The sequence below is a fragment of the Pectinophora gossypiella genome, chromosome 18, assembly GCF_024362695.1.
Source record: "Pectinophora gossypiella chromosome 18, ilPecGoss1.1, whole genome shotgun sequence".
In the NCBI taxonomy this organism is placed as follows: domain Eukaryota; kingdom Metazoa; phylum Arthropoda; class Insecta; order Lepidoptera; family Gelechiidae; genus Pectinophora; species Pectinophora gossypiella.
Genome location: NC_065421.1, coordinates 1,142,417 through 1,165,575, shown reverse-complemented (window position 1 = coordinate 1,165,575; position 23,159 = coordinate 1,142,417). Strand labels below are relative to the sequence as shown.

At 40.0% G+C, this 23,159-nt stretch overlaps 1 protein-coding gene across 1 annotated transcript; it reads left to right on the top strand.

Annotated features, from left to right (window-relative positions):
* The first annotated feature begins 295 nt into the window (after positions 1 to 295).
* On the top strand, positions 296 to 22,754 carry LOC126375236 (protein RRP5 homolog). The gene is made up of 20 exons (XM_050022139.1): positions 296 to 442; positions 512 to 655; positions 872 to 1,027; positions 1,389 to 1,536; positions 8,056 to 8,175; positions 10,308 to 10,474; positions 10,826 to 10,933; positions 11,877 to 12,014; positions 12,264 to 12,396; positions 12,678 to 12,863; positions 14,045 to 14,136; positions 15,353 to 15,508; positions 16,533 to 16,652; positions 17,575 to 17,655; positions 18,608 to 19,555; positions 20,131 to 20,343; positions 20,698 to 20,826; positions 21,533 to 21,788; positions 22,022 to 22,187; positions 22,536 to 22,754. The coding sequence occupies exons 1-20, from the start codon at positions 368 to 370 to the stop codon at positions 22,693 to 22,695; spliced, it is 3,696 nt and encodes a 1,231-aa protein (XP_049878096.1). The 5' UTR covers positions 296 to 367; the 3' UTR covers positions 22,696 to 22,754.
* The last annotated feature ends 405 nt before the right edge of the window (positions 22,755 to 23,159 follow it).

Genomic DNA, 23,159 nt, shown 5'->3' with positions numbered 1-23,159 from the left:
TTAAAGTATTGCTAGCAACTTTAGATAAATCCAAATAGTACTTTCTATAAAAAAAAAAACATGCTATGAATAATATGCACAAAAACGAAACAGGTCATATTTATGACAGGTTTTAAATATGATTAACATAAAACATAAAAGTTGGACTACTTATTCAGTGGTAGGTTAATCGGTATATAATTGGTAGCTTTTATTTTTATCAATGGTATACTTAAATTTGACAAGATGCGTTTAGTTTATGCAAATATTTGAAATCTGACATTTGTCACAAAACGCAATTATAACCTCAAACTTTCATGTGTTTGTGTTGACGATGTACAAGTGCGTGAAATAATTAGAATTTATATTGCGATTTATAGGAAAAAATATGGCAGACACAGAAGAATACTTTCCGCGTGGAGGCAAAAAGCCGACGGTTAAATATTTCAAGCAAAATAACAACGTGAGTGAAGAAAAACACTTATTTAAGTAAGGTATCATAGAACGTGGTATATTTTTGTGTTTTCTTTAGTTTTTAGGGTCTACAGAGCAAGGTGAGAAGAAGAAAAAGAGGCCTAAAAAGAAGTCTGAGGCAGACGATGGCTACCTATCCGATGAAGGCGTCAGGGAAGTGGACCAATCATATAAAAATTGTGCTATTGGTTTGAGCTATAAGGTGAGTTTATTTTGAATTTCACCTAGGTTCTAATCGTTTATCAATGCTAATTCATAATGTATCATTTGTGTTTCAATGAAACAAAGAAGTAATTTGTGTTCTAATTTTAAAAAATAGTTTTTACTTATATTTTTTTTACAATAATTATAATTAAAAAACAAAACAGGTGTTTTAACATACCCTTTGTACAGACAATATTTTTTTAAATCTCCACAGACAATGAAACCAGGAGTATTAATCCTAGGGAGAGTCCGTCAGGTACAGGAAACACGGGTGAATGTGATGCTACCATGCAAGATGATGGGGACGGTGATGGCTTGCCACATCAGTGAGCCATACAACAAGCTGCTTGAAGCTTACGTTAATGATGAGGTATGCTGAGTGGTTTTTATATAAAATACAATTGTTCTTAATTTCTTGAATGTTCCTATTGTGTAAATAAGCAATTAATAATAATATACATACATATTATCTATAATGTTTCGTTTATCATTTGAGATCATATCAACAATGTATTTCATATTTTGATACTAAAAAGTTATTAGAAAGCAAATGTTTATTTTAATTTAAAATTATGGCATCAACAAATTAATAACCAGAAATAAATATTACATTCATAATTTTTTTCTTATAAAATAAATTGCAATTGTAATTAAAAACACAATGAAAATTACAATAAAATAAAAATTTACAATGTCTAATTTGGTAATTTTTGTCTATAATCTCCCAATAGGTGGAAAACATCCGTGAACTCCCGGACATGTTCCGTCCAGGGCAGTACGTGGCGATGAAGGTGCTGGAGGCCGACGGGGAGAAGCTCATGCTGTCTATGATGCCGCAACATGTCAACGGGGGCAAGGTGCACTCCGACTTGCATAATGGTGAGAAACAAACTGCAAAAATATGTAAAGCCTTTGGCACACTAAAACTAGTAATAGTGCAACTATTCAAAGTGTCTGGTTATAAATTAAAAATGACCTACTATTAGAGGACTGATTGTAAGTTTATAAAAAAAAAAACCTACTATGTAAGAGGTCAACAAAACTACAAAAGGCATATGGATTGGTGGACCAACCATCCCATTAGCAAACATGCTATTGGAAACCAGTAAATGGGTGAAGAGGCTCAAGAGAATGGATGTTCTTGGGCACTAACTATTGGGTAGTCTCCTAGGTCAAAGATGAATTATTAAAGGCATGTAATTAACGCGGCGACAAACTAATGTGATTTAGGGTTTTAAAAATAATTAAAATGTATATTTTTAATTCTCCTGTGTTAATATTAAGCTTTGAACCGTTATTTGAAGCCTAAGTAAAATTATTTGAGAGTAGTATACCTGATTTCCGGTAACGAGTCGGTTTTTGGACGAATACTTCCCTTTTTGCCCCTTCCATCATGTGACGTCATGTCCTGTCCGCCTGGTGGGGGGGCCTCGGCAAGGTGGGCCGAGCCCCTAGCGAACTGGCTTCATTAGTGACTTGTAAGTCGTAACAGTCGGTTGTCGAGTAAGTACATACGTACAATTATTATAATTTTTATAAAAAAATTACGGCAAAAAAAATTTAAAACGGTGTTACCGTTCGTTATTAACTGTTTTTTATTTTTCAGTTATGAATATTTCAAATGAGGACGAATCCAGCAGCTCAGATTCGAGTTCTAGCTCGGGTTCCTGCTCTGATACTTCTATACAACCCGCGCCACAAAGGGAGCCTGAGGCGAACGACGTCCCCGAACCTGACCCACCTAGGGTTAATAGGAAGAGAAAGGCAAGGAAATCGTCAAAAAAGTCTAAACGGCGCCGCCGCGACACCGATAAGGCTATTTGTATATTGGCCGAGCAAGTAAGTGGTATTAAAAACTTTTTAAATAGTGTTGCCTTCCGCCCTACTTTTCATTCAAGTGCTTATATGCCCGAACCTGACGAGATTAATGATGCTGTTTCCGAAATAAGTGCCGATGTTAGTAGGGAGTTATATAATGAGGACGCCGTCGAAAACAGTTTGGCTCCGGAAAATAACCCGACTTTTACGTTGATGTCAGATTCTAAAACGCATCTACCCTCTACATCCGAGCCCACGGAATTATCATCCACAGTAGATTTACATTTAAATACCGTTCTCAAGGAACCTTCTGTACCTAAATCTACCTCCAAACATTTGGATTTATTAAGAAACATACAACATTTCGATACTGCTGAGTGGAATAATGTCCGTTATGCGGAGGTTCAAAAGCAATATTGTTCTTCGCCGGGCTTTACGTATTTGGAAACTAACGAGGAGATTAAACCATATGATAAATATAACTCTTTGGCTCTTCTTGAACGCGGATTTGCCGCGATTACACAGGCAGTCATTAAACAAAATGAAGCGGCGCAAAATGGTTTTAAAACGCTTATCGAGTGGGCAAAATCGACTGGCCAAGTGCCACATACCATATTGCAAGAAAAAATTCATGAGATTTTTGTAAAGGGTAGTTTTCAGAAAATCAGTAGTGATATTTTGCAGTTGACGTGTGGCCATAGGGCTGACTTAATACAACAGAGACGAGATAATATATTACGATCAGTAAAAGACAATTTTCTGAAAGCTAGCTTACGCAAAATCCCACCTACTTGTGAGAACTTGTTTCAAAAGGATTCCTTCTCCTCTATCATGGAAAGGGCCGGAGGTGTATCTAAAACATTCTGGCCGCTCAGAGCGCCAGCACAAAACCGAGCTGCCGCGCAAGCGCTGCCTTCACAGCAAACTCAGGTCCCGCCTAGTTATGCTGGTAATTCTAATACTCCCGCTGTGTTTGGCCACCCAAGCGTGCATACACAAGGTTTTACGAACGCATATAATGCTTCTACTTTTCAAGGGCGCGACTACCATCGCCCTGCATATAAACAACCTACTCAACAACCGCGATCTTCACGTCCAAGATCCGGCCGTAATTACCCAAACGAGACGTATTCCAATAACACCCGAGGACAGGGTAGGCCGCCCGGCCAGTCCGGTCGTGGACAGCCGAGGCGAAAATATTGACTCGCACAGTTTCCGGGCAGGGCAGTTACAACATTTTGTCAGTCGCTGGAGGAGTCTTCAGGCTCCAACTGCGCTCGTAAATATGATAGAAAACTTCCGTATACCCTTCATAGCGAAACCTCCCTTAATAACTCCAGACTTGATAAGGCATTGCTTACAAACTCCGGTTTCGTCGGAAATGGACAAAATTATAAATCAGATGTTGCAAATGGGAGTGTTGGAAATGGTGGAGCCCGGCCCGAGCTTTGTGTCCCAATTTTTTCTCATACCCAAAAAGGATGGAACTGTCCGACCTATTTTCAATTTAAAGATTTTAAACAAATACGTGTTTGCGAAAAAGTTCAGGCTTATAAACATGCAAAGAATATCCGATTTTTTGCAACCCCGAGATTGGTCAATCAAAATAGATTTATCACATGCATACTTCCACCTCGCAGTGTCCAGGACTCACAGATGCTTCCTGCGTTTAATTTACAATCAACGCCTTTACCAAATGACATGTTTACCATTCGGCCTCTCGTGTGCACCGAAAGTGTTTGCATCCCTGACAAACTGGGTCGCACAGGTACTTCGAGAAAAGGGGTTTCGTATAGCAGTCTATTTAGACGACTTTCTGATCGTCAATCAAGACCCTCAGCTTCTGATGATCCAAGCTCGAGAGATTATTCGACTTCTGAGCTTTCTTGGGTGGCACATAAATTTCGAAAAGTCAGAGTTAGTTCCGCAAACGTCTCTCCAGTACATAGGCATTGTTTGGAACCCTCATACAAACGAAAAATCTCTGCCTCGTCAAAAGTGTTGGGACGTACAAAGAAAAGTGACAAGTTTGTTAAAAAAGAAAACGGCCAATCTTCGCGAAATTCAAAGTGTGGTAGGGATGGTCAACTTCGCCAGCTTTCCGGTTCCAAGGGGACGCTTATACCATCGGGCTCTCCTGAAGCACTGCCAACAATTGTTATCGGCGAATCCACGGTATCGATATCCAATACCAACTCTAGCGTTGAAAGAACTAGAATGGTGGAGAGTCAACGTAGTGAAAAGCTCACCAATACATTACCCCCCAGTATCAAATTACTTGGTAACAGATGCCTCAGAGATAGCATGGGGAGCCCAATTAAACAACACGAAGTACTCGGGGCGGTGGACTCCGGAGGAGGCCTTACTTCATTCGAACGTACGGGAGATGTTGGCCATATGGTACGTCTTAAGAGATCACGCTCACTGCCTAGCGGGATCAACATTGCTTATCCAAAGCGACAATATGACTGTGGTTACATATGTGAGAAAAGAGGGGGGCATGAAGTGCATACCTCTCATGGAATTGACTTATCAGATCCTGTCAATATTGGACAGATTTCGGATTCATGTAGTGATTCATTACCTTCCGGGTCGTTACAACGGCGACGCAGACAGCTTGTCTCGCCTAACTGTGCCTCCAGAATGGCACCTTCTGCCCAAAGTCACGAATCTGATCTTCACCAAATTCGGCTACCCTGTAATCGACCTATTTGCGTCAGCCACAGCTCACGTAGTATCGGTTTATGCCACCCTAGATCTGACAGACCCTCAAGCTCGCCTTTACGATGCCTTCAGCCAACCTTGGCATTATCCTCTGGCGTGGGTGTTTCCGCCACCTCATGTAATACCTCGTGTGTTACAACATCTCAACACTGCCTCCGGCATGTACTTAATAATAGCCCCGAAATGGTTGAAAGTGTTCTGGAGGCCGGACTTGAAAAATCGGGCTCTGGCCCCACCATTCACAATCCACAACCTGGATCAAGTACTGGTGGACACGACGACGGGTCGGCCGCCTCCAATGACTTCCGACCTGATTCTGGAGGTATGGAAATGTGGGGGTGGGCAGAGAGTCTAACAGGTTGGAATTCTGATCAAAAACAGCAGTTACGAAAATCATGGAGAGATACATCTTTAAAAACTTACCGATTAGCATGGCAAAAGTGGTGTGATTGGGCCCGTCACAATAATATTAATATTTCAAAACCTAACGGCGCTGATCTTGCCAGGTTTCTAATTGATTTACATCTAAAACATGGCTTGGCATATAATACAATCCTGGTATATAAATCTGCAATTTCTACGCTCTGTGATCCAAATTTAGATAATCGTTTAAGTTCACATTTATTAGTTCGTCAAGCATTAAAATCTATAAATTCAGCCAAAACGAATCGATCTAAAGTCCCAATATGGGATACCGATGTACTTGTCAGTTGGCTTGTGGATAAAATGCCTAATTCAAACAATCTATATGAATGTTCTACTCGAGCTGCTATTTTGCTTCTTTTATGTACAGGAAGACGGGTGCATGATTTAACATTGTTAGCCATTGGTAATGACAATTGTATATTATCGGATGATCATATAGTTTTTTGGCCAAAGTTCGGCTCCAAGACGGATACAGTAATAAACCGTCAGTCAGGTTGGCATATATTACAAAATAAAAACAACCAAAATATAGACCCTGTATTCTGGATAAAAAGAGTAATTACATTATCTGAATCGAGACGTTTCATCTGTGGTGGAGATAACTTGTTTTTGACGGCTTGTGGTCCTCCTAAAGCGGCATCACGCACAGTAATAGCAGGCTGGATTAAAAAAGTGTTACTGCAAGCGGGTATTGAGGCCAGTCCTGGTAGTATTAGGCCTGCTGTGGCATCCAAAAGTTGGGTTCAAAATTGTCCACTTGATGAGATTCTTGCTCGTGGAAACTGGCGGTCTGAAAACACATTTTTTAAATTCTATTGTCGCGAGATTAATACATGTACCCCTGCGCAAGCGCCATTTTCAGTCACGAGTTTATTTACACCTATTAATTAATGAATTGATTGTTATGTAATGTTTATTTTCATTTACTTACCCATAGAAATTGTCTACACGAATTTATAGTTATACACAGAAGTGCGAATCATAACTTCATCGAGACTTATGTTCTATTATAGTTTTCCTGCTTTTCTGTTTGGCTAATTGATTTTTATGTGTGTATTAATATGTTATTGCATAATAAACAAATTATTATAGAAACAGTGTTGCCTTCTTTTTGCCTGTTTATATTATATAAGTACCTATATTGTCCTGTCCACCAGGCGATAACAAACAGGTCTCAAATAATTTTACTTAGGCTTCAAATAACGGTTCAAAGCTTAATAACAGCATTTTACCTACCATTAAAATGCTTATTAAGCGATAACCTTATTTGAAGCCTAACATTTTAATTCTGCCTGGTAAAGTGGCATACAAATTAATTATTTGAGATCTAATGAAGCCAGTTCGCTAGGGGCTCGGCCCACCTTGCCGAGGCCCCCCCACCAGGCGGACAGGACATGACGTCACATGATGGAAGGGGCAAAAAGGGAAGTATTCGTCCAAAAACCGACTCGTTACCGGAAATCAGGTATACTACTCTCAAATAATTTTACTTAGGCTTCAAATAAGGTTATCGCTTAATAAGCATTTTAATGGTAGGTAAAATGCTGTTATTAGTCGCCAAGACATGATTTATAATACCTCACCTATAATTTCATTGGCCCTGTTAAATATTTTTGCTACCTTAAAGTAGTAGCCATTAATGAGTTTTTATAAATCCTTGCATTTCGAAGCTCATCTAATATAATTGTCGCAATAATATTTAATCGCTGCCAAGTAATTATTTGTAACAAAACAATTAGTCGCCCTTTAAGTTTTTAGTCGCCTCGAAAATAATAAGCCATTATTAAATCCTGAATACTAAATAAAGACAGATCTAGGTGACAAAAAAAAATCATTTTTCTTTTTAACTTATTTATGTATTTTAACAAAGATAAATGTAATAATAAGTGCGATTTTATCACGTTTTATGTATCGTGCTTTTTCATACAAATTCCATAGAAAATTTCGTGTTTTGACGTTTAGTAAAAAGTAAGTAATTTGACTAGTTGGAAACTATCGATGATAGTGACATTGATTAGTTTACGTCTAACAAATGAATAATTATGAGTAATGTGCCATTTCCGGGATGGTTCCCGTAAAAAAAACTATTTAATGGTAAGGACACTGGCTGGTTTCCTTTTTCAAATTGTTCTTTTTTGTTTCCTTTTTCTGCTGCTGGGCTGGTTTCCTTTTTCAAATTGTACTCTGGTCTTATCTGCGTAAAGGTTAGATAATAAAGCTATTTTTACATAACTTTTGCGTCTTTTTACTGCCGGGAACTTTCCCAAAGTTCCGATTAAATCTGATTAAATTCTTGCAGCAGATAAAAGAAACAGAAAAGAACCTACTATTAAGTTTTTTTTTAAAAAAAAAAGGTATAATCATTTCTCACCTGCAGTATTTTTTGCTAAGGAATGTTATTAAGAGGAGAAATGCTTATTGTTGCGTCAGGCTGTCTACTCCAAGCGGCTGTGTCCTCAGTGGAAGACCACGGCTACGTGATGGACATCGGCGTGCCCAACACGCGCGCCTTCCTGCCCAAGAACAACGCCAACCCGGAGATACAGCTTGGTAAGTCTATGGTGCCTGTTGGGGCGTATACAAACTTAACCTATTTTTTCTTTGGCAGCTGTTAAATTGTTGCCGTCCTGCACTTACAATGCGTGTAAGAAAGAGATGCAGCTAGTAATGTAGACTGTAAATAAATAATAAATACAGGGTGTTAGTGACGTAACTGCTGCTGGAAAGAGTTGAAGAAAAGAGAACCATATTGAAGACTATAGAGAACCGGAGAGGAAATATGATTGGCCACCTGATACGACACGATTCATTTATAACAAACATTATAGAAGGAAAAATTTAAGGGAAGAGAGGAAGGGGTAGACATAGGATAACATTTATGAAACAAATAAAAGAGAAGGTGCAGGTCGTGTCGTATCGGACATTTATGAAACAAATAAAAGAGAAGGTGCAGGTCGTGTCGTATCGGAAGGTGAAGGTTTTCGCGGGAAGAAGAGAGGAATGGCGATTACTTCACTGACAAGAGCGCAACTCTTAAATAGAGAGAGAGTGACGTAACGAAAACTTTGAACTATGATTCAGACTTTGATTCCGAGTTGTTATCAAATGGTATTTTCCGTCGCAAAACTATAGAACTGAAAATAATTAAAAAAGACACTAAAATTTTTAAGGATTTTCCGCCAAGAAATTCCACTTGATAAAGAGGCTCAGAGGCTCAGAATCATTGTCTGAATCATCCCCCTCAGTATACGGTGTCACTAACATTTATATTGGGTAGACCTTTGACCTAGGATATCAGAGATAGTTTGACATTTTTTCTTCATCATCATCAATTTAAGAGCCACGCTCTTGTCGGTGTAGCATTTTCCATTCCAGTCTATCAAAGGCCAATTCCTTGACTTCCCTATAAGACACGACGTTAACCTTTTCTTTAATCTGTTCCATGTAAGCTCTTCTTGGTCTTCCCCTTCCTCTCTTTCCTTCTAGCTTTCCTTCTATGATGTTTTTAATGAATTCGTCGTGTCTTATTAGGTGTCCAATCATCTTGCCTCTTCTGTCCTCAATAATTCTCAGTATTTGTCTCTTTTCCCTTACTCTTACTAGCACTTCCTCATTTGTAACCCTTTCTGTCCAACTTATTCTTTCCATCCTCCTCCAACACCACATTTCAAAGGCCTCGAGTCTCTCTCTGTCCTTCTGTGTCAGTGTCCAAGTTTCACATCCATAGAGGGCTATACTCCATACGAAGGTTTTGACACATCTTTTTCTGATAGATTTGGCAATCCTAGCCTTGAATATGCACCCTTTGTTATGGAAAGCTTGTTTTGCCATTGCTATTCTGGTTTTAACGTCTAAAGTACATCTTGAGTCATTCGTTATTATGCTGCCTAGATACTTAAAGTTCTTTACATTTTCAATCGGGATATTATTTAACTTAATTATTTGGCTGTCTATTTTTGGAGTTTTGGAAATTGTTAGAATTTTGGTTTTACATATATTAATTTTAAGGTCGTATTTTTCAAAAACTGTGTTCATTGTGTTAAGTAGGGTTTCTAGGTCTTCTTTATTACTGGCCAGTGCCGCAATATCGTCTGCAAATCTGATACATTTTTTCTTATTTCTAAATAAAAACTGACAAAAACATTTTTTTTAACTTATTTACGATTTTTATCAAGAGATACGTCATAATAAATCCGACATTTTATCACGTTTTTCTAAGACGTCACAGTGTTTTGACGTTTAGTAAATAGTGGTGCTAATTCCTGTAAACACCATCTAATTTTATTTGAAGTTATATCTGTCATTTTCTTATCCGCCGAAAAGGAAACGGACGGGTAATGGACAAGCATAAAATTTATGGAACACAAGTCAATTTTAAGCACAAATCTAAAACAACCGTCTAAACATTTTACATTGGCCAATAACCCGACAGAATTATGTTGACGGCACACGTCAAACGGTTTGCATACCAGCGAGATACCTTTTGATTCGCCCGGGTTATTCATTCATTTACTCATTCTTCCTAAAATTAAGAGCTGTCAGTCATCCGTCCCTTTCCTTTTCGGCGAAAAAGAAAATGACAGGTAAAACTTAAAGTAAAATTAGGAGGTGTCTGTAGGAATCGGGGCCAGTAGCTGATTTGACTAGTTGGAAATTAGCCTAACATTAGCTTCTCTCCACAGACGCTGGCGTGATAACCTGGGTGTCAGTGAAGTCAACGTCTCCGTCATCAGAGAGCAGTGTAGTCACATTATCCAACCATTTAGACGCTCTTCAATCCGGTGTGTTGCGCAGGAGTCCCGCCACACCGCTGTTGCCCGCTACGAGTGTTGACTTCATTGTTGACAAGGTGAGTGTGTGAGATAACAGTGGCCCCGATTCCTGCAGACACCTCCTAATTTTATTTTAAGTTATACCTGTCATCTTCTTATTCGCCGAAAAGGAAAGGGACGGATGATTGACAACTGTTAACTTTTTGACAAGTTCAAACAAGTTCAAAATTACCTGAAGATTTGACAGGTACGGGTTTTTTGCAGACGCGACTGCCTGTCTGACTTTCCAACCCGCGAAGGGAAAATCAGCCCAATACAGGTTAGGTCACCTCGAAATTGCATTTCTCGGGAATGTGGGATCTACCCAAAACAATGACTATAGGAGGTATTTAGATTATTGTGGATTGTTTTTTTTTTTTTTTTTGCAGCCACTAGACAATGGCATAGAAGGTCACATATTCACCGACAAGACAGCGTACGTGCAGCGACAACACGCCGACACCGTTAAGGGGAAGAAACCTGCGCTTGGGCAGAAGGTGAGTACCACGATATTAACATAACATAACATTGGTAAGCTATTATAAGGTACCTATAAGGGTACCTAAAACATTGGTAAGCTATAGTGAGGTACCTATAAGGGTACCTATAACATTGGTAAGCTATTGTGAGGTACCTATAAGGGTACCTATAACATTGGTAAGCTATAGTAAGGTACCTATAAGGGTACCTATAACATTGGTAAGCTATTGTGAGGTACCTATAAAGGTACCTATAACATTGGTAAGCTATACGTAGTGAGGTACCTATAAGGGTACCTATAACATTGGTAAGCTATAGTGAGGTACCTATAAGGGTACCTATAACATTGGTAAGCTATAGTAAGGTACCTATAAGAGTACCTATAACATTGGTAAGCTATAGTGAGGTACCTATAAGGGTACCTATAACATTGGTAAGCCATAGTAAGGTACCTATAAGGGTACCTATAACATTGGCAAGCTATAGTAAGGTACCTATAACATTGGTGAGCTATAATAAGGTACCTATAGGGTACCTATAATATTGGTAAGCTATAGTAAGGTACCTATAACATTGGTAAGCTATAGTGAGGTACCTATAAGGTATAATATCTATACAGGATGTAAGTGACATCGTAACGAATACTGAGGGGGTGATTGAGCTTCTTATTCTGAGTTAATATCAAGTGGAATTTCCATCGCAAAAGTATAGAATTGAAAATAATTCCCGCGAAGGGAAAACCAGCCCAATACAGGTTAGGTCACCTCGAAATTGCATTTCTCGGGAATGTGGGTTTTCTCACGACGTTTTCGTTCACTGTTGTTGTTTAATATACACGTGATAATAATTTATGATGCAAACATGAATTCGTTGGTTTAGGCCTTTGCGGGTTTGGAACTTGCGACCTCGAAGTGAGAGGCAAGCGTTCTACCAACACAATAAAATAAATATTGCCGCCAGGTCCGCGCCCGCGTCCTCTACGTGATGCCGACCCGCAACACGCCGTTCCTGACACTGCGCAACATCTTCGACACCACGCACCCCGACTTGCAGGCTGAGCAGAAGTTCAAGGAGGGAGACATTATTGATAACGCACAGGTAAGGTCCATTCAAATTCTTTATTAAGTAACAATATAATACTATACAAATACACTTTATTGCACCAAAAAGAAATAATTACAAAAAGACTCTTAACTAAGTACATGGCAAATGGCGGCCTACATACACACTACACATACATACACACACACACACACATACACTATACATACTACATACTCGTAGTTACACTTTGAATCGTCAATTTTAGTTTAAAAAAATATATATTATTTAATCTAAATTTTTCAGGTGATCAAAATAACAGGTCGGTCGATCCACCTGAAGCTCGGCGCCGGCGTCGCTGGCACGCTGAGCTTGAAGCGCATACGCATCGACGAGGACCTCACTGACGAACAGATCGTCGCTAAATCATATCCTATTGGTATGTTGTCAACTAGACCGTCAATGATTATCACGAAAAAAAAAGAATATTATTAATAAAAAAAAAAATAATTACGTGCTTAGCGGTGAAGGACAAAAATTTTTGATCCAAACGGTATCGGGGTAAGGAAGGTCAAACAGGCAGTCGCTTATAAGTAGCTGGAGAATTGGCCGACTTATTGGCCAATCAGCCAAAACTGTAGTCGGCACATATACTGCTAATCATTCATTCACTCATTCTTTAAACTGACTCGTTCATTAAACTGACTCGTTCATTCGCAGGCAGCACCCATAAGGTCGGCGTGCTCTGCTACAACCTATGCGACTACAACTACACAGTGAGCGACCAGCCGAGCATCCTCAACGAGAAGTACTTCTCCTTACACCACCTGACCGTCGGGCAAGTGGTGGACGCGACTGTCAAGACTGTCGACAGCCATGTCACTCTCACCGTCGGCCGGATGACAGGTATAACATACATAAACAGCCTATATACGTCCCATTGCTGGGCACAGGCCTCCCCTCAATCAACCGGAGGGAGGTACGGAGCATACTCCACCACGTTGCTCCACTGCGGGTTGGTGGAGGTGTTTTTACGGCTAATAGCCGGGACCAACGGCTTAACGTGCCCTCCGAAGCACGGAATCATCTTACTTTTTCGGACAATCAGGTGATTCAAGCCTGAAAAGTCCTTACCAAACAAAGGACAGTCTCACAAAGTGATTTCGACAATGTCCCCATCGGGAATCGAACCCGGACCTCCAGATCGTGAGCCTAACGCTCTAACCACTAGACCACGGAGGCTGTTAATTCACATTGATGACAGGTATACCCTCTATAGATTGAATTAAAATAAAATTTCTTTATTTCAGATAACAATGGCCCCGATTCCTGCAGACACCGCCTAATTTTATTTTAAGTTATATACGTCATTTTCATATCCGTTGAAAAGGAAACGGACGGATGATTCACAGCTCTTAATTTTAGGAAGAATGAGTAAATGAATTAATAATCCGGACGAATCAAAAAGGTACGTCGCTGGTATGGAATCCGTTTGACGTGCTGTCTACTAAACTGTGTCGGGTTATTGACTGATCTAAAATTTTTAGACGGTTGGTTTAGATTTGTGCTTAAAATTGACGTGTGTTCCATAAATTTTATGCTTGTCCATTACCCGTCCCTTTCCTTTTCGGCGGATAAGAAAATGACAGATATAACTTAAAATAAAATTAGATGGTGTTTACAGGAATTAGCACCAATGATCCATAATTTACGTAATAAAACATTCATTAAAATAACTTAAAATAATAAATAAAATAGAATCAGATAAAACAATTAAAATCAATTAAAATATAAGACAATAATGATCACAGAATATTGACAATACCTTCTCACCGGAGTCTGTCGCAGCAATGCCGGAGATAAGGACAGTCCAGCCTATCGCCGATCATTCTATACCCTTATTTTTTTGTAAATGAGAGTGGAAAGATGATAAAAGGACGCTGCAGTGGTGTAGATTAAAAAAAAATTGCTAGTACACTTCTTCTATCGTGTGGGTTATGAGGTGGATTACCAACCCCATCAGCCCTGGTGTCAGGGTTACTATTGAGCCGACGAAATCTCTCTAATCCTCTACTGTATGATTGCAGGTTACGTCCCGCATTCCCACCTGTCTGACGCCGGTGTGTTCATCGACCCTAAAAAGGCCACCAACTCCAAACTACCAAAAAAGAAATTTAAGGTATTACATCAACACTACACTACAAAACGGCCGCTGTGGTCCAGTGGTTGAGCGTTGGACTCACGATCCGGAGGCCCCGGGTTCGAATCCCGGTGGGGACATATCACAAAAATCACTTTGTGATCCCTAGTTTGGTTAGGACATTACAGGCTGATCACCTGAATGTCCGCAAATAAGGTGATCCGTGCTTCGGAAGGCACGTTAAGTCGGTGGCCCGGTTACTATTTACTGATGTAAGTGAGTAATCGTTACATGAGCCATGTCAGGGGCCTTTGGCGGCTCAATAATAACCCTGACACCAGGGTTGATGAGGTTGGTATTTCACTTCACAACCCACACGATAACAAGAAGAACACTACACACGTATTAAAGAAAGAAAGAAAAGAAAGAAAATATTTATTTCCATATTATATAATTTTTTTTTTGTTTTTTTTTTTATTATTATAATTTCGTTTTTATCTTTAGTTTTGTTAGAAATTGGTCACCATATAGTCTATGAAAACTGTACTTAAACAAAACTACACTTAACACAAAACTATACTTAAGATAAATAGGCTAGTTTCCAACTAGTCAAATCACTTACTTTCTACTAAACGTCAAAACACGAAATCACTATGAAATTTGTATGAAAAAGCAACCTGTGACGTCTAAGAAAAACGTGACAAAATGTCGCACTTATTATTACATTTTTCTTGATTAAAATTCACAAATAAATTAAATAGAAAAATGAAAACGTTTTTTGTCACCTTTAGATATGTCTTTATTTAGTAATCAAAATTTCATAATTTATATTTGACCTAGGAAACTACTCAATTAATCTGACTACCGAAATGATAACCATCACTTAATACCACTTTCTACCACTTACTTCCACTTCTCGGAGAATTGCAAAGCTGAAGTGGCAGTGGGCAGGACACATAGCGAGGAGAACCGATGGCCGATGGGGCGGAAAGGTTCTGGAGTGGCGACCACGTGTCGGACGACGCTCAGTGGGTAGGTCCGCTACAAGGTGGACCGACGATCTGGTGAAGGTCGCGGGAAGCCGTTGGATGCGGGCAGCGCAGGACCGATCGTCGTGGAGATCCTTGGGGGAGGTCTATGCCCAGCAGTGGGCGTCGTACGGCTGATGATGATGATGATGATGACTTCCACTCTCTACCACTTTCTACCACTTACTTCCACTCTCTACCACTTACTACTATTTACTTCAACCCAGGTGGGCCAACAAGTAAAGGCGCGCGTGCTCTCCGTAGACCCGGGCAAGCAGAGCCTGTTCCTAACGTTGAAGCCGTCGCTCCTGTCTCCAGACCTGGAGGTGCTGAGCGACTACCAGCAGGCACAGATCGGGAAGGCGTATACTGGGGTTATTAAGGTGAGTCTAACTGGTCGACGGTATGAAAGATGAAAAACTCTCTCGTGTGGGTTGAGAGGTGAATTACCAACCCGGAACCTGGAACCTCCGGATCGTGAGCCTAACGCTCAACCACTGGACCACAGAGGTCGTTGAAAAACGGTAAACCGGTAGGAATAAGTTTACAACTTTACAATAGCTTTTTTGTTATAAAAAAATAGTAATAATAAATATGGTTTATTTCCCCACATAATAATAATAATAACAAAATAAAATATATATGTTCGTTTTTTTTAGGTTTTTGTTTTCAGGTTATATGTTAAGATATTACCGTTTATCGCCTTACGTTACCGCTTTTGTTTATTTTATTTTCTTCAGAAAACCAACAGCAAAAGATATTTCTTTTGCTGTTGGTGTTTTTTTTTTTTTTTTTTATTATTATAAATTATGTTATAACTATACAATAATCCAATTATAGGTTTTTCGCAAATAACAACTTAATATCTATATGAGATGAGCAGCAAACTCGCCAAAAAAAACACGCCCCACCTTTTTGAACCCGCTTAGACTACTCAAAAAAACCACAACTCAACTGGTGCCTAATATTTTTAGGTCTAATATTCATCATCAATTTAAGAGCCACGCTCTTGTCGCTGTAGCATTTTCATGTTACTTTTTTAGGGGAAAATAGGGCAGTGGTTTCCCTCTTGCCTTCCGCCCCGCAGTACTCTGACGCAAGTGGGATGGTGCCCAGAGTAGTCTATTACAAAGCCATACTAGGACTCCTGTCCTCCGCCTCTGAATAGTACTGACAGTTACTGCTGCCCTCTGTCAGGTTCAAGGTTACAGTCCCTGTGTCTTGTCATTCGAACTCAGCCACCATCTCACTCCGGCCTACTAAAGTAAGAGGCGCCCACCCCCGCGGCAAGGACGCGCCGAACAGGAATTGCCCCAGTGGAGGGCAGAGAAGGTGACCCTGTCCCCCCTGGGTCTAATATTAAACAGATCCAAATCTGATTATCTCACACTATTTGTTTGTTTCCAGTACATCCGCGAGTATATCCTGGTGTCGTTCTTCAACAACGTGGTGGCGTGCGTGCCGCGGCAGTACGTCAGCAAGGATCACGACATTGTGCTCACACAGGCCTTCCATCTCGGACAGATCGTAAGTTTATTTTTTATTAATTTTCAGCTCCATACTTTTGCGAAGGAAATTTCCACTTATTATCAACTCAGAAAAAAAACAAAATCTCGAAAAAAAAACAAAAAAAAACAAAAATAATTAAAAAAAACAAAGAAATCTAATCTGAATCATCCCTCCTTTTCGTTTGCCATTGACACGTGCGGCTATTCACCTGTGCACAGCTGAAGTTGAAGTAATTTATTATTTATTGTGGTCATTACATTGATAATTTTTAATAATTACTCATTTCTTTTTTATCATCCCTCCAAGTTTTCGTTTCGATGTTACTAACACCCTACTCAAACACCATTACACAATTACTCGTATATCTATAGAATAGAATAGGTACACAGTCATTGACTTCACAACCCACACGAAAGAAGAAGATAAAAAAACAAAATTCTGTTTCAAGGAAGTCTCATTTTTTTAACCCCCAACGCAAAAACGACGGGGAGTTATAAGTTTGACGGGTCTGTGTGTGTGTGTGTGTGTGTGTGTGTGTGTGTAAATGTGTATGTGTCTGTCTGTGGCATCGTAGCTCCCAAACGGATGATCCGATTTTAATGCGGTTTTTTTTTTGTTTGAAAGGTATATCAGTCGAGAGTGTTCTTAGCTATGTTTGGTGGAAATCGGTTTAGGACTTCAAGGTCATCAGGTTGTTGGTTAAGTGTGATAGGAATGTTACACGCTCAGTTTGCTTGCAAGCATATATGGGATAAGTTATTTTTTGCTTTTTATAGGGTTAAGCATTTTTTACTTATTATCATAATAATTGAGTACTTTTTTATGGTCGGGGGTTTTTTAAATTTTTAATTTATAATTATTATGGTTAAGTTTTAAAATTACATTTTAATCATTGATAAATACGAAAACTATATCTATAATTCTAAATAAATAATTTCAGGTAAACTGCACAATACTCAAGGTAGACGCGGAGGCGAAGAAAATGACGGGCAGCCTGACTACAGTACCATTCTGGCCAGCTGTAAGTATTAAAAACATAATAATAAATAAATTAATAAAGTAAGAAATTCATTTTTATTACTTTTACTACCATATATATACATACCACATTTTTTTGCAATAAACGAATTTGAATTTGATAACCTCAGGACACGTGTCCCGTTGGGAGGACATATAAAAAAGAACACTTTGTGAGCCCTAGTCTGGTTAGGACATTACCGGCTGATCACCAGATTGACCGAAAGTAAGATGATCTGTGCTTAGGAAGGCACATTAAGCCGTTAGTCCCGGTTATTACTTACTGATGTAAGTAAGTAGCCGTTACATGAGTCATGTCAATGCCGTGGCTCAATAATAACCCTGACGCCAGGGTTGATGAGGTTGGTAATCCACCTCCCAACCCACAGAGTATAAATAACTCTTCATTGCCCGTATAACACGACATATAGAGTAAAAAAATAATGGACTTGAGCCCGCAGTTCTTGTCAAGCCGGGACGAGCGTGTTAACCATTACGCCACCGGGTCCTCGAGCTTCATGAGAAGAGTGAACAGAGAGAGAAAAGGAATACAAAGAGAGAGAGAGAGAGAGTTAAAGTGAGTGAGTGTGTGTGTATACATATGTACAGTCATGAGCAATATGATGTACCCACTTTAGGACTCTGTCGCACTAACATATTTGACATTTAGTGAGACTTACATTCTTCAATTTGTCAAAAAAGTTAATGTGACATGGAACCAAAGTGTATGTATATTAATGCTCGTGACCGTATATACCCCCTCCAGTTTATTGAGGGAAAGCCTGTGCCCAGCAGTGGGACGTATATAGGCTGTTGATGTTATGATATGTATACATATGTAAGATCCAAAAGTTTCTAGCCAAATAGGCAAGAGATGTGCTATCGGCGGCATTAATTAAGTTCTATTTTTTATGATTCTAAATATAATAAAACTTCATTGTGGTTTATGTTAACAGCCCAAACGTGAGAAGCCAGAGAAAAGAAAACAGAGACCGCAAGATAATGATGAAACAACAGAACCAGCTGCCAAGAAGAAAAAAGGAAAGAAGAATGAAGACGGTAAACAACCAGACGAGATAGATGATACGAAAGACCGTAAGAAGAAAAAGGACAAGAAATCTAAAGACGATACTGTAAATGCCGAAGTTGAAAATGAAGATAAACCTAAAAAGAAAAAAGACAAAAAGTCTAAACTAAACGACGAAACAGAGACAGAAAATACAAAAGCAAATAAGGGAAAAAAGGAAAGTAAACTCATCGAGAACGTTTCAGAAGAAAGTGACGCGATAGAAACAGACATTTACGAAGACAGTGATCAAGTGTTAACACCAACAGAACAAGGACTTGTAGATCTAAGCGATTGCCTAACAGCGAAACAGTATAAGAAAAGAATTGTAAGTTTGTTCAAAGCTATCAAAGCGAAAACAAACCGCATCGACAGGATAGATAAAAAAATCGTAGCGATAGAAGAAAAGGGTCTTTGCTCTCAGAACAAGAAATACCACACAGCAATGCACATGGAAAAAATATTAATTGAAAAACGAATTGAAAAATTAATGGAAGCGTTAAAAGCAGCTCAGGAAAAACTTAAAGCATTTGACGTTGGAGAAAATGTTTTCACAAAAAAGAAAGATTTGAAGAAGCAAAGGAAAGAATCAGAGACGGTGACATCGGAAGATGAAAGTAAGGAGAAGATAGTGAAGGAAAGTAAGGAGAAGATAGTGAAGGAAAGTAAGGAGAAGAAAGTGAAGGAAAGTAAGAAAGCAAAGGCGAGGGAGGTTAAGGTAGTGGAGAGTTTAGAGCCGGCGTTGGAGGTGCCGAGTGCGAAGGACTTCTGGGCGGCGAGTGCTGACAACTTGGCGAAGAATGTGCAGGATGAGGACTCCAGTAGCAGTGATGATGAGGTATGCATTCTTTGTCAGCTTATGGGTTAAAATGATGAGCTGTGGTTTAAAGGGAGATACGAATAAATAACGGTCAAACACATAACTCTCCTTTTTGCCGTAGTCGGTTAAAAAAGGTTTGAAGCTTAACGAAATTCAAGAGTGCGCGACGCGTGCGTAGAAGTCATAGAATTTACGACTTGGCTGACCGATTAAATGAATGATGAATGAAGTGAAAAATCATGATGAATCATCAAAGATCTTAGCATTGACTTGTGAGTCATCTTAGTACAATACGATTAAAGAATATTCTGCTGTACGCCTAATAGAAAGTTCGGTGATGTGTGGGTATTTGGTTCATTGCGAGGGATGTACCTCTGACTATCCCAATAAGTACTTATAACATGATCTAAACTGAAATCAGGCTCTAGCCTCTAGCTTTGAAACATGACAAATCGAGTTAAAAATAATATGATCTTGAATGAGGAACTTTCCAGGCTACGTTTCCAAAAAAAAATATATAGATGGCGCTGTACATATCGTGGTACGCTTGCTATCTTATTGCAAACTCTTCCTACTCTGTTATCTACGTACAGGAGCAAGAACAACCAAAAAAGAAGCGGAAGAAACTCACCGTGGCGGAGAAGCTGTCCAAGGTCCGCGAGGAGGAGGAACGGGTGAGGGATCTGGAGAGGCGCGCGGCGGAGGCGCACACGCAACCGCGCTCCAGCGACCAGTTCGAGAGGGCGCTGCTGGCCAGCCCTGACTGCAGCGAGCTGTGGATAGCGTACATGGCCTTCCATCTTCAGGTACTGTCCTAACAGACACTCTCATACGCCGATAATAAATAAAAACAATAATTATTAAAAATAAATACAAACATACATCATCATCACTAATTTAAGAGCCACGCTCTTGTCGGTGGTTTAGTGGTTTCCCTCTTGCCTTCCGCAAACATACATCCTATGAAATATCATAGGACCAAATATGGTGCACGTGTTTAGAAGCCCACATAGACGCAACATATACGAATATTATGCAATTCCAACAATATAACATACAAATCAAATTGATAACCTCCTTTTCAGAAGTCAGTTAAAATGGTGACTAAATATTCTACCATCCAAGAAAATATTTTTTAAATGGCAACATTTTATTTCTAGGCGACAGAAATAGAGAAGGCGCGCGCTGTCGGGCGCAAGGCGCTCAACACAATTAACTTCAGAGAAGAGGATGAGCGACTGAATGTGTGGCTCGCGTTGCTGAACTGTGAACACCGGTTCGGGACTAAGGTAACGTGGTAGATAGTAGATACTGGTAGATAAAACAGAATCAATTGGCCTAATCTCGAGTGATACCTCATTTTGATTTCATTACACTGACTTTGTACTTGGACAGATAGATGTGTGTCTGTCCGTATTTATTTCTTTGTTTCATTGTTTATTTCTATCTATGATATTTATCTAATCTAAATATATAAAAGGAGAAACTGACTGACTGACATATCAACGCACAGCCTAAACGGCTAAACGTAGACACTTGAAATTTGGAAGGGACGTAGCTTAGGTACCGTAGAGGTGCACTAAGAAAGGAATTCCCGAAATTCCCACGGGAACGGGAATTAGCGGGAAAACCCGTCCACGCGGACGAAGTCGCGGGCAAAAGCTAGTCTAGTAGAAATGGCACTCTTATTACTGTTATTTTTTTTACAAATCTTGACTTGTCGTTATGTTTTGGACTTGCCTATACCACCGGACACTTCATACAAAAATCTCATTCCTACCGCGTGGCACCTAACGCGTAAGTGCGAGTGAGACAGTACATGCGCTGTCGCCTTTATTTCTTAGTGGCTTACGGCCTGAGACTAAAGTAAGACTCAGAAGGGGTGAGGTCGGCGTCCGATACGAATTGGAGCGGGGCAGCGAGCTACCGTTCTATATGTAGTATTATTTATTCTATTCTATACTTATCAACAACCATTTAACGACTATCTTTCAGGAATCCCAGCAAAAAACGTTAGAAGAAGCTTTACAAATGAACGACACATTCAAAGTGCACTCCAAATTGTTGGACATCCTAGTGGAGACCAGTAAGCAACAGGAACTATCTTCGTTAGTAGATCTGATGCTGAGGAAGTACAAGAGGGATCCTCAAAACTACATCGCTTGTGGGACCGCCTGCTTCAAGGCCGGGATGGTGGAGAAGGCCAGGCATGTCATGCAAAAGGCTATTGCTGTGTTGGAGAAGAAGGAACGTGAGTAACTAGGTTTTTTTAAAACAAATATTCTTTATTGAGGAAAGAACAAAAACATAGAAAACACGAGAGTAATGCCTTAGTTCTATAGGCAAAGATTTTTCTAGGCAAATTTTGAGACTAGTTTTTTACAGTAAAACATAACAGGCAAGCATTCCATTTGCTTCGGTCCTGACACATTCACCAATCGATTGATTTTAAGATTCAACACGTAAATTATCCTATTTTTCCAGATGTATCAATCCTAGTGCAGTTCGCGTTGATGGAGCGCCGCTCGGGCGCCGGTGAGCGTGCGGAGGCGCTATTCGAGCAGGTGCTGGCTGTGTACCCTCAGCGCTCCGACGTGTGCGCTGTTTATGTCGACATGCTGCTGAAGAGCGGGGAGAAGGACAGGCTTAGGTGAGACTCACATAACATAACCTCACTATATCCCAACAAGGTTTCAACAAGGTCTAGGTCAGGTGGTCAAGGTCGTCTATCGCAAGATGAACTAAGTACCCACACATCACCGAGCTTTCTGCTAAACTAACGTGATAGGCGGTGAGCCGTATTGCCGTCAATAAATAAGAAGGTGAGGTGAGCCTCGTAGAAACATTTGAGTTGTAAATGTTTTTCACAATCGATTCTAAATCATTCCTTGAATTATGGGGCCATACCATGCATTACACAGAAGCTTGTCTACTTCCACTCTTCTTTTTTCTACATCGACAAACAAAATCTACTATAATTACGATATTTTTCCACCAGGCAAGTAATGGAGCGGATGACGTCACAGAAGCTACCCGCGCGGAAGATGAAGGTGTTGTACAAGAAATGGATCGAAGTTGAGGAGAAACTCGGAGATCAGGAGCAGGTGGAGAAGATACGGCAGCGGGCCATGGAGTTTATTGATAAAGCCAAGTTTTAGGAATGAAATATTTTTTGAACTATAGCAAGAAATAAATCAATGTTAATTTTAAAATTAAACGAGTTTCATTTTTACCTCAATGGTCATCATCATCATCAGCCGTATGACGCCCACTGCTGGGCATAGGCCTCCCCCAAGGATCTCCACGACGATCGGTCCTGCGCTGCCCGCATCCAGCGGCTTCCCGCGACCTTCACCAGATCGTCGGTCCACCTTGTAGCGGGCCTACCCACTGAGCGTCGTCCGACACGTGGTCGCCACTCCAGAACCTTTCCGCCCCATCGGCCATCGGTTCTCCTCGCTATGTGTCCTGCCCACTGCCACTTCAGCTTTGCAATTCTTCGAGCTATGTCGGTGACTTTAGTCCTCCTGCGGATCTCCTCATTTCTGATTCGAATGAAACCTCAATGGTTATATAATGGAAACGATGAGTGGATGCTGATAAATGACACTAAGTTTATCAC